A 13,008-nucleotide genomic window follows, 5' to 3' on the forward strand; every position below is an offset into this window, starting at 1 on the left:
GTATTAAATTATACATAGGGAACTTTCAGAGAACAATTATGTACAGGCCGATTTATAATTGAATGCTAAATTGTTCCATGTCTATTTGACAGCTGCACTCCAATTCTGACAAAGGTGATGGGTCTGTCAAGTACATCCTTACTGGAGAAGGTGCTGGGACTATCTTTATCATTGATGATACCACGGGTGACATCCACTCAACAAAAAGCCTCGATAGAGAACAGAAGACCCACTATGTGCTTCACGCACAGGCTATCGACAGACGGACAAATAAACCTCTCGAACCTGAATCTGAGTTTATCATCAAAGTGCAAGACATCAATGATAATGCCCCGAAGTTCACAGACGGACCATACATTGTCACAGTGCCTGAAATGTCTGATATGGGTAAGAAAAATGATTTTTGTGGTTAAGCAACCAATATATTATTGATAATTCAAAAGTCATATTTTATTTTATTTTATTTTATTTTTTTTAAATTTTTTATCTTGTACATAATTTCCAGCATTTCTTTTTTTCTTAATTTTTTTTATTAAATCATAGCTGTGTACATTGATATGATCATGGGACATCATACACTAGCTTCATAGACCAAACATAGAAAATGTTTGACACATTTTCATCATAATGGTTAATATAGCCTTCCTGGCATTTTCTTAGTTATTGTGCTAAGACATTTACTTTCAACATTTACCAAGTTTCACATATACCCTTGTAAGATGCACCGAAGGTGTAATCCCACCAATCCCCCTCCCTCTACCCCACTCCCTCTCCTCCCTTTCCCCCTTCCCCCTATTCTTAGGTTGTAACTGGGTTATAGCTTTCATGTGAAAACCCTAATTAGTTTCATAGTAGGGCTGAATACATTGGGTACTTTTTCTTCCATTCTTGAGATACTTTACTAAGAAGAATATGTTCCAGCTCCATCATGTAAACCTGAAAGAGGTAAAGTCTCCATCTTTCTTTAAGGCTGCATAATATTCCCAGTCATATTTTAAAGACCAATATTTACTTATGCATGTGTGCATGCATAGAAAAATCTATAGAAATTTCAAAACATTTTAACATTTTTTGTGCTATCAGCTTTTAAAGACTATTCGGCCAGCTGTTATGTTTTAAAATTAAATTTTGTACATTTGAGTACAGGTAATAGTTTGATCTCAAGAAAAAAGAATTATAAATTGGAAAACACCTGCAATTCTTGCCTAATGAATGTGGTTCTCTGAGCACATATTCTTTATACATATAGTTAAGAACATACCAACACATTTATTGTGACAATTTGTACCAAAGAGAGATTATAGAACACTTGAAATTTTTTGCTATGCCTTTTAATCATGTAGTTTATGAACAAATTCTAACAGTAATAATGGAAATAATTGCTACATTAATCAATAAAACTTCAATTTTCATAACATTTATCTACCATACTTACCTTAAAGTATATAAAATCTCTGTGAAATATTTTAAATATAATTTTAAAGTTGTAAAAACTAGCATGGGGTTTGTACGTCATTTTCCCAAGAAGGCATATGGCCAAGGGTAAATTATTCCAGGTTTCCCTGAAAACAAATCTTACAGTGTGGTCCACACATCACGGTCCAGCTCTTGAACTTCTCTGATGACTTAGGACTTTTCCTTCACACACAGTTTTCTGTGGTGTAGCCTTTAAATTTTATATGTATCTCATATTATGATTGTTAACATGTAGCTGAAATAAAGTTCAGTTATGATAATACATTTTTAGCTAGTTTTATGAGACCCTAATTTTTATAATGTACTTTGAGTTCATATTCTACGTATTTAATGTTACTGTAATATATGACTATTTTAAATTAGATTTTTAAAGTCACTAAGCAAATCACTCCATGATTTGAATATATACATAATGTTTTTGAACAAAAGAGAGTAGTATTTGTCCTTCGCCCTCCAGAACTCCAGCTTATTCCAGTATCTGGAGCGAGGTGGAGAGCCTCTGGAGCTGGTGAAGGAGCTGATGAGAATGCGGGACTGAGATCTTCTCCACAGCCACAGTCTTGGGAGAGAAAGCAATTGCCAACCTGATTCCCTCTGGACTGTGTAGTAGAATAAACAGCAGCTTCTGCGAGCTTGGAAAGGCCCAGAATACCCAGACCCACACTCATGGGTCTCCATAGAGAGTTGAGAGGGAATTAAAGGGCTCAGCGCTGCGAACCCTGGGAGCGGGTGAGAGTTTGGGTAGAAATCCAAGAACGGCATTCCCTGTACCATGTGAAAGCATGGAGAACCCATCCTTAGTTTTCCAATCCCCACTGCCTTAGGAAAGCAAAGAGTTCTGTGGCATAATCCTTTGTGGGGATGCAACAGATAATCTACTTTAAGGAGCTGCGTGAGTGCCCCCATGAGTGTAAAGAAAGCTCAGGTAGCCACAGACAAAATACCCCAAGCAGAGCAGCCTTTACTGAGGGAGTCATTGCACTGAATAGTAGATAATAAGAGCGCTCGAAGCATTTTAAGGACGCCACAAAAAGATTTCCACAACTCAAAGCCTTTTTTCAAAAACAAGTCACTAATAAAAAAATCAATATAGAGATCAATTAGAATGAAGTTATGAATGGTCACTGGTTACCATTTGGGTTACACCCAAATTATTGCCCTAGTATTTGAGGATATACCAGATTGGAAGAAATAGCTAATAATCACAAGCAAAAATGTATAATTATGGCTTTTGAGAAAACAAAAAAAAGATTTAGAGTATATATTCATTAGGCATATCATGTGACTGACATGTTTTCCTAAAGTACAAAAAACAAAACCAAAAGAAAACAGATAAAGGAGGGGAATCATATTTTTCTTTTATATAAAGAATCTATTGCATTTAAAAGTTTTAATAGTTTCTGAGTTCCATGAATGGTTAATAGAATATGAATCAAAGTAAAGTAAATCCTCAGAAAGTTCCTAAAACTTAAGGATAAAGAGAAAACTTTACAAGTGCTCAGATTTTTTTTTAATTACCTACTAGGAAAAATATATATTCAACTCACATTTATTACTTCAGTTACTAGAATCTGGCCAAGAGTTCAATCCCATTTCTTACACGGAAAAAAACTAAAGCCTCAACTTTTTTTTTTGTTCAGTCAAAATTATCTGTAAGGATAAAATAAATATTTGGAGAATGATCTAGAAAGTACATCATCTTCCTATCTAATCTGGAAAAATATTTGAAAACAGATTAAAATTGAAAATAGTTGAATCAGAACAGAGATCTAAATGCCAATGAAAACGACAAGGAGAGGAAACAGCTGTCAGTAACCAACCTGGAAATAAGTGTGTGTTTTTGCTCTCAGAGTGTATGTGTGTGTGTGTACAAAGAGTTCACTGCAAATGTTTACTTTAATGTTGTAAACAGATCCTGTACAGTCCACCAAAAGAATCACAAAATATAAAAGGACTATTACAGCAAAAACTGTGGGTTGAGCACCTGGGGACAAGTCACACATCTGAGAGTCCTTGACAAAGGCTTCGAGTAGAGAATGGAAATGGAGGAAAATTAATGTTCTTAAGTTCTCTTGTTGAGATGAGAGCTGTGGAGGGACAAAAATTAATATCTATAAGTATAACAAAAAAGGACATTGCAGAGTAACTTTTAAGACTGTACTATTCTATTTTCAGGCAAGAATCAATTGAAAGAATAATTTTACAGAAGTCATAGGCTGGATATTGGAAATTATATTTTAGTTGTGTGTGTGTGTGTTTGTGTGTGTTCATATAAACTCATTATTAAGGTAAAACAAACACCAAAAAATCATCATAATAAAATACAGTGCACATTACAAAATGAACATGTAGAGCAGTTGATAAGAAAGTCAGTGGAGGGAGGAACTCACTTTACAGTGTATACTGAGAATGGGGTATACTTCAATTAGCTTTGCTGTTAAAAATAAGCTAATGGTATGTAAAGCAAAGATCAGCAAATCATGGAAAGGGAGCCAAATCTGGCTTGCTATCTGTTTATGTAAAAAAGTTTTACTGGAACATAGCCAAACTCATTCATTTGAAGATTTGCTAAGGTAGTTTTGTTACTGAAAAGGCAGAATTGAATGATTGGGATGAAGACCGGGTTGCTGGTTCACAAAGCATAAAATACTATGTTACCTTGTACGGAAAAGGGAATAAAACCAGGGTCAAGGGAACAATTATAGGATAGTGTCAGAGTCCTGACGGAGGGGGGTGTCTGCTCATCTGTGACATGTTCTGTGAGCCCTTCTGGACTACGTACATATGCATGGAAATATGGAATTGTTACAAATATGCAGAATGTCTTCTCCCCTTGGGTAGACACAGATTTTTAACCAATATCCAGGGTTCCCTTGTGTTACTAAGAAAACGTAGTTTTGTCAGAGAATACGGCTTTGTTGTGGCATATCCATGCACATACGTGCAAAGAATATCTGCAGGACACCCCCCCACACACACACACACACTCACAGGTGGTTACTTCTGAAAAAATGGGCTGTGATTTACGTGGTATGAAAGAAATGAATTCTTCTAAAATGATAATAAAAAGTGAAATCTAAATTTGTGATTTAAATTTGTACAACACTGCTGGACAGAGTGCTTACACCTGTAATCCTAGCTCTCTGGGAGGCCAAGGCATGTGGATTGCTTGAGCTCAGCAGTTTGAGACCAGCCTGAGCAAGAGCGAGACCCTGTCTCTAAAAAATAGAAAAATTAGCCAGGTGTGGTGGCTGTTGCCTGTAGTCACAGCTACTTGGCAGGCTGAGCCAAGAGGATTGCTCGAGCCCAAGAGTTTAAGGTTGTTGTGAGCTATAACACCACAGCACTCTACCCAGGGCATCAGAGTGAGACTCGTTCTCAAAAGCTTTTTTTTTTCTTATAACACACACTTAATTTAAAGATATACGGATTCTTAACCCTGACCTAAGACTAATAATAATGTAAGTATGCAACAGAAATTTCTCACCACATAGTGGCTAATATCATCGCTTTTACCATCTCTCTCCTCATTAATTGGGTTTTGAATCATCTAGTCATTTAATCAGATCTCTATATCTATCCAATTCTGTCTGGAGAGAACGAATGTGTAAAGGCAGTTTTATGTGCTGAGAGCTGTGATAGCAGCAAGTAATAAAACAGTAAATAAAACAAGGCCACTATCTTTGAGCAGACTCAGACCAACAGAAAAGTGCAACGCAGTGTCGGGTAAGCAAAAAAACGAGGAACTATGGAGTAGCCAGGAGCCCAGCTTGTGTGTTAGGAAAGATATCTTTAATGAATCTTAGATAATTAACTGGGGTTTGTCAACTAGAAAAGGGACAAACATGGGCCTTCTACTTAGAAGTTGCAATGATGAAGAATAGTCCTTTCTTCCTGGCGAGTCTAACCAGTTAGGGGTGTGTGTACAGCCGTGTGCATGTGTGTGTGTTGGAGAAATAAACATGAACATCATGCAAAGGATAAATTCCTTATATAGCTTTGCAAAATATGATATGAGAGTCTAAAGAAGGCAGCAGCAGAGACTTCCTGAGTGTGCAAGATTTTGTCAAATTACAGTTTTTTGCATCTCAACAGTGCAAAGTAACGGTCCTAGAACCACTCCAAGTGATTGCAGCACATGTTACTGCCTGAGATAAAAGCATGATGTGGCCATATATTTCTTGTCTGTGGGAAATAATCAGCAAAAAAATACTATGGCATTCTGGATCGTTTAATAAAGAAAGATGCAAAAATAAACTGAAGTGTTTTTTGAAGCAGGCTTAGAATCAAGTTTTTCTTTCTTTTTTTTTTTTATTTACACAATGTAATTTCAACTATTATGTAGGAAAGTGTATTCTCCTAGGAAAGAGTTTTTCAACATTTCCACTATGAGATTGACATATTTGGCTGGATAATTCTTTGCTGTGAGGACTCATCCTGGGAATCGTGGGATGGTCAGTAGTCCCCTCTACCCAATAGGTGCCAATAGTGTCTCTCCCACTGCCACCAAATGGGGATGCCTCTGGACATTACTGTATACCCTCCATGGGGGAAAACTGCTTTCAGCTGAGAACTATTGCCCTAGGAAATAGGATGAAATTTTTCAAATTTCAAACATAAATTCAGAAATGTATTGGTTAAATTTATAGTCAGTACGAAGAGCATTCATAATGCTAGAATTCTTATGTCATATACTTTATAAACAATTTGTTATATCTGGCAAGGTGAGCAATTGTGGTGTTCAAATAGGAATCGTCATATTCAAATGCATGATATTATGAAAACAGGAAGAAAATATTCAATAAAATGAGGTTATTTTTTCCTATGGAAAGAATAATGGTGTGGCTTCTTTTTAAAAGAAGTCTTCATTTTGTAACTCTAATTTAGAAGACCACTTCAATTTTGTTGTATACCTAGATAAGTACTAGGGGTTGTATTTCTGTAATTTTTTAATTCATCTAAGCATTTAATCCATTTCAATAGAGTGGCCATATGTGGACAGAGTGACTTTATAATTCCAATGAGCAATGAGGGTAAATGTAACCTGAATTTCTCTATAAGAGACTTGTGCACATTTTTTTCATGCAAATTTAAGATTTTTAATTTTACTTTTTCCTGTGATATGCCAGCCTAGATGATTTTTTTCTACCTTGTATCAATTACTCCCTGGAAATACTTCTTTAATTTAGTTTTCTATAATTTTAACAAATGGCCAAGTTTTTCATGAATGAGACTGAAAAAATATGAGACAAGAAATTAGTACCATGGTTTATCACAGAGCACAGTGCAAAATAATCCTAAAATGAAATTATACCTGTTTTTGGTTCCATAGTCAACTGACTGTGGTATTTTACAAATAAAGATAGGATGAATAAAATGAATTTGTAAATGGCATGAAAATTCTTACATCAACGAGCATAAAAAATGATTATTTAGCAATATTTTAAATGCACATATCATTTTTAATAAAAAGCTGATAAAGGTGTTTATTTCAGTTGTGTGTATGAATTATTACATCTCTTCTATTTTTTGGAGATATACCCAAATTTCTTCAAGTACAGTCTTTCATCTGGACCAGGAGTTTATAGTATGAAATTAAATATATTTGTATTGCAGTCACTCTATTTTTTTTTTAATGCTTTGTATAGAGAAAGGATATACCAGATCACAGTGCAATTTGGCTGAAAATCACATATTTCTTTTTCAAAGAAAGTTTTCTTTACAAAAATATATAACTCTCTACCTCTTCTGTACATTATTAAAATATACCTATCACTGAACATCACTGAAAATTATTTAAAATATTGAATAGCTTATCAAAATCGTTTTACTAATGACAGAGAGAAAATTTTCTTTTATCAGAATTCTGAATATATATTTAACAAATTATAGGTTCAATGGAACACTTAAGCTTGTCTTTGAAGATAAAGAAAAGATAAAGTTTTATATTTGATCCTTAAAATCCATAAGGTTTTTTGTCTCGAAGAAGTGCTGAGGTGTCTCTGTATTTTTTTTTTTCATGTCTTCTTTTTTCTCCTCCAATCCCTAAAATCCCAAGGCCAGTCCACATTTGCGTCTGTATTCCTTGTTGCAAAGCAACAAGAAGAGATACCAGCTGTGCTGACTTTATCAAGCCCCTTGTTGGAGCACTGATTTAGTTCTGTCCAAACATCTTGGGATCTTCACTCTGGACAGCTGCCAGGATTTCAGTAGCCATTTAAAAATCAGTACCCTGGGGCATAATCTTCAGAATAAGATCATTTAAAAAAGTGAGGCTGCTGCTTCAATTCTACATGGTACATTGGAATCCCCATGAGGTGACTTACAGGGCAACTGATGTGTCGTAAGCTGGAACAAAGTCATTGAGTTTCGTAACTTTCTTTCTTATCATAGCTTTTTAATGTCTTAGATAGCTCTCATTTTGTAAAAAAAAAAACTGCCACTTAATTACCCAGAGCAGCGTGTGCTTTATTTGATCACAATTCTATGGGCTGAGCTGGGTTTTTTGGTGTCATACTTTGAACTGTAGTAATCTGGTGGCTCAAACAGGGCAGGTGTCTCTCTCACATGCAGTGGTGGGCACTGGCTGTCAGGCGGCCATGTGGCTCTCAGCTCACGGCCTTGTCTCTGATCCGTGGTCACTCACCTCTCAGTAGGTAGGGCTGAGTTGCTTCCTGTGTCCTCCTACAGTGTGACAGTCAGAAGCTTCGAGGGCTTGGAGAGCAGTCTCAGAAGTTTTGCTTCTTCATTTTGCTGCGTTCTTTTTTTTTTTTTATTGTTGGGGATTCAGATATGGGTGATTAATTAAAATTGTCTTCTATTGCTATAAAAGAAAAATACACTGAGCAAAAGTGAACCTGAGATTTTAGACTGAAGGAAACTACAAAGGCATAATGCAGAAAACCTGAATTTATTAACCAATTTAAAAATCCACATCTAGACTTTTCTTAAAGAATAGTGTAATTGTAAACCAAGCTAATAAAAGGACAAGTATTTTCCATATTACACTTTTTATCAGCAAAGATGGAGAGAAAAAGACAATAAAAAACTATATACCTACCTTGAATCCCAGAGCAACACGTTCAAATATGAGAAAAAATAAAGGTATTTTAGGCATGAAAGGACTTACGAAATATACAAAATTTTTGATGCGGAAAGCCTCGTAAAAATTAACAATTGAACGAAAGATGCACTTTTACGAACTGCAGCAAAATAGTAAGATATTTTTTGAGTAAACAAGGACAAAATATTTCTATCCTTAGAGTTTCTATTTTTTGTTTTTTGCTTGTTTACTTGGTTTTTGCCTTTGTTTCTGTTTTTGCTATTGTTGAATGAAAATTCAGCTGGAACAACATTACATTATCTAGAAAATGCTGAACTTGGCAATAGTTTCTATTTTCAAATGGAGTATTTTTCAGTGAATGAAAATTAATACAGTTTATAAATACAAATTAAGATTTTTTAATAAGAATTGATATAAAATTAGCAACATGTAATGGACTTAATTACTACAAATGCTAAACAGGCAATACTTAATCCTGAAATACAGCTGTTTCATAAATATTCAGGAAAAAATCACATTAGTCTTGTCAGTAGGATCATTACTTTCCAACTCCATTAATTAAAAAAAAATAAAAAAGTTTTCAAAAAACCATTTCAAAAACATTTTTTTTAATCTTTGTCCCATTTTTTTATTTTAATAAGGATCTAAATGTGGTTTATACTCTAATTAAAGTCAGTGAACATTTTGAATCTGTTTATTTATGTCTTTACAATCTCTTAATCTATAAATTCCCTTTTATTGCTATTTTATTTATGAATATATTAATTTCAGGTTAATATGAGGGTATGTAAAATAGGTTAAATTATTTGTGTTTGTAAATTAAAGTCCAAGTTGCACTTGAGTCCTTTACGCAGGTAGTGTGCCATATACCCCTACCTTGTGCCTATTAGGTAGTGTGCCATATACCCCTACCTTGTGCCTATTAGGTAGTGTGCCATATACCCCTACCTTGTGCCTATTAGGTGGGGATTTACCAAAATCCCTTTCCCTTCCTCCTTCATTTTCTCCCCTTCTTTAATTTAATTGTGTTTCTCTTATGTGGGCCTCTAGTTGTTGTTTACTTGTGTGAACATAGTATTGAGTACATGGCAGTCTTCCACACATAAAAAGATAAAAAAATCTGGTAGGATATTTTGACAAGTATTTGAGTTCTTAAATGCCTTATGTGTGTAAATGCCTTATATACACATATTTTTGTACATATACACACACACACATACATTTTCCACATTACAAAACATCTCACCCTAAACATCTCATCATCTCATTTTGCATACAGTGAATAACTCTCTAGATGATCTATTTGTTAGATTTCAATATGTTGAATAATCCAAGCTACTGAATGTAAGGCACCAGGGCTCTCATTGAAAAGTACAGGTTGAGCTCCCGTAATCCAAATCTGAAATGCTGAAATGCTCCAAATTATGAGATTTTTGAGTGCTGACATGCTGAAGATGAGTGATGGGCTCCTTGAAAAACTAGAGCAGTGTACATTCATAACAGAACAGTAACTCATTGCATGTATAAAAGTGAAGAGAAGCTTGTAAGACTAAGAACATCATTAATGAGACATGTGACACTGGAAGAAACATTTTTTGAAAGTCATGAAACATAATGTCTTCTCTACTTCTGAAGTTATTTTTCCCCTAAAAAGAACAGATAGTATTTTCCGATCCCCAAAACTGGGCCTTATAGTATGCACCGTGGAAGTGGGCAGCTGAGAGGGAGCGGGTGGGGGGGCACTGAAGAACTGCAGATATTGCCAGAGACACCACCCAAAAGAGATGAAAAGCAGGAGGGTCAGATGGAAGGAGAAAGAGAGATGGAGAGGCAGAGTAGAGAGACTGTCTTTTTTCTTGTTTTATAATTTTCCCTCTATACTCCCTATTGTTCAGTTGGTAAATAAAACTAAAAATAATCAAAGGCAGGTATTAGGTTTATGCAAACAGAGAAAAGGAGGACAGGGTAGGAAATTAATCAAGGAGAATGTGCAAATTTGTTTATAAGAAATGTAAGACTTGGGAGCATAGGGTCAGTGCAGTCACTATTCATATGACATTTATTCTGTATAGCCATGAAGACAATTATAAGCATCCTACATGGCTGCAGAGGAGCACAGCAGTGTGGTCAATATCGGTAGATTACTTTCTTCTAAATACTACACCGCACATTTTAATTTGACAAAAAAAAAAAAAAATATATATATATATTCATTTCACTGGCTAGGCTTATTGGCTATGCAAATGACATTTAAAACTGATTTCTCCTCAAGTACAGGCATCTGGAATGTCATTACACACCATCAAGAAATACACAGGATGAAAAGGCAGGAAATGTGATAGATATTAAACAAGATTCAACAAATTTTGTTTAAGTGGATCAACGGGGCATATGGGAAAAATGTCACATATCATAATAGATCAGGCCGGGCTTGAGTTCTGCCTTCAATAATTGTAAACTATGTAATTTGTAACCTTAATGTCCTTATCTGTAAAATGCCATTAAATGTAATATTCTCAAGAGTTTAATCTCATTATTAAATTAAATGGCGTATAACACAAGGCTTACCACATCATTGACATTCAATACACATTATTACCCTAATGATTAGTTCTGACATTTGCGGAATAGAATATAAAATTTACATGAAAATGTGAAATTTCATATTAGATGGCTCCATAAATAGGATCTGTACAGAGAAATTAATAGCTATGATTGAAAATAAATAGTTAGAACGTAGTTAGAATAATGAATCTTGGTTTGGCACCCAGCCACAATGTTTCATAAGTGTTTTTGTTTTATTTGACAATAGGAAATTTTATATTTTTTTCCTTCCTGGACTTCTTTTTTTTTTTTTTTTTATTAAATCATAGCTGTGTACATTGATACATTCATGGGGCATCATGCACTAGCTTCACAGACCGTTTACCAAGTTTCACATATACCCTTGTAAGATGCACTGCTGGTGTAATCCCACCAATCCCCTTCCCTCTACGCACATCCCCCCTCCCTCCCCTCCCTTTCCCCCTTCCCCCTATTCTTAGGTTGTAACTGGGTTACAGCTTTCATATGAAAACCCTAAATTAGTTTCATAGTAGGGCTGAGTATATTGGGTACTTTTTCTTCCATTCTTGAGATACTTTACTAAGAAGAATATGTTCCAGCTCCATCCATGTAAACATGAAAGAGGTAAAGTCTCCATCTTTCTTTAAGGCTGCATAATATTCCATGGTGTACATATACCACAATTTATTAATCCATTCGTGGATCGATGGGCACTTGGGCTTCTTCCATGACTTAGCAATTATGAATTGGGCTGCAATAAACATTCTGGTACAAATATCTTTGTTATGATGTGATTTTTGGTCTTCTGGGTATATGCCCAGTAGAGGGATTACAGGATTGAATGGCAGATCTATTTTTAGATCTCTAAGTGTTCTCCATATCTCTTTCCAAAAGAAACGTATTAATTTGCATTCCCACCAGCAGTGCAAAAGTGTTCCCTTTTCTCCACATCCATGCCAACATCTCTGGTCTTGGGATTTTGTGATAGAGGCTAGTCTCACTGGAGTTAGATGGTATCTCAAAGCAGTTTTGACTTGCATTTCTCTGATGATTAAAGATGATGAGCATTTTTTCATATGTCTGAAGGCTGCATGCCTGTCTTCTTCAGAGAAGTTTCTCTTCAAATCCCTTGCCCAGCCTGTGATGGGATCCCTTATTCTATTCTTGCTAATGCGTTTGAGTTCTCTGTGGATTCTGGTTATTAAACCTTTGTCGGAGACATAACCTGCAAATATCTTCTCCCATTCTGAGGGCTGTTTGCTTGCTTTAGTTACTGTGTTCTTGGCTGTGCAGAAACTTTTTAGTTTGATCAAGTCCAAGTCCCAGTAGTATATTTTTGAAGCTGCTTCAATTGCCTGGGGGGTCCTCCTCATAAAATACTCGCCCAGACCAATTTCTTCAAGGGTTTTCCCTGCACTCTCCTCTAGTATCTTTATAGTTTCATGTCTTAAGTTTAAATCTTTGATCCAGTGAGAGTCTATCTTAGTTAATGGTGAAAGGTGTGCGTTCGATTTCAGTCTTCTACAGGTTGCCAGCCAGTTCACCCAGCACCATTTGTTAAATAGGGAATCTTTTCCCCACTGAATGTTTTTAATTGGCTTGTCAAAGATTAAATAACAGTAAGTAGCTGGGTTCATCTCTTGGTTCTCTATTCTGTTCCAGACATCTACTTCTCTGTTTTTGTGCCAATACCATGCTGTTTTGATCACTATCGATTTGTAATATAGTCTGAGGTCTGGTAGCTTAATTCCTCCTGCTTTGTTTGTATTTCTGAGTAATGTCTTGGCTATTCGAAGTTTTTTCTGATTCCATATAAAACGAAGTATTGTTTTTTCAAGATCTTTAAAGTATGACAGCGGAGCTTTTATAGGGATTGCATAGAAATAATATATTGCTTTGGGTAG

At 35.4% G+C, this 13,008-nt stretch overlaps 1 protein-coding gene across 6 annotated transcripts in view; it reads left to right on the plus strand.

Moving 5' to 3' along the window:
- The window catches only part of CDH18 (cadherin 18), a 922,309-nt gene that overhangs the window by 683,898 nt on the left and 225,403 nt on the right, over positions 1-13,008 (plus strand). For all 6 annotated transcript variants that reach the window (XM_053592795.1, XM_053592804.1, XM_053592784.1 and 3 more), the window contains one exon: positions 93-387. In XM_053592795.1, the coding sequence (XP_053448770.1) occupies positions 93-387 (295 nt within the window). The remainder of the gene's footprint in view (positions 1-92; positions 388-13,008) is intronic.

Source organism: Nycticebus coucang, chromosome 1 (assembly GCF_027406575.1).
Source record: "Nycticebus coucang isolate mNycCou1 chromosome 1, mNycCou1.pri, whole genome shotgun sequence".
In the NCBI taxonomy this organism is placed as follows: Eukaryota; Metazoa; Chordata; class Mammalia; order Primates; family Lorisidae; genus Nycticebus; species Nycticebus coucang.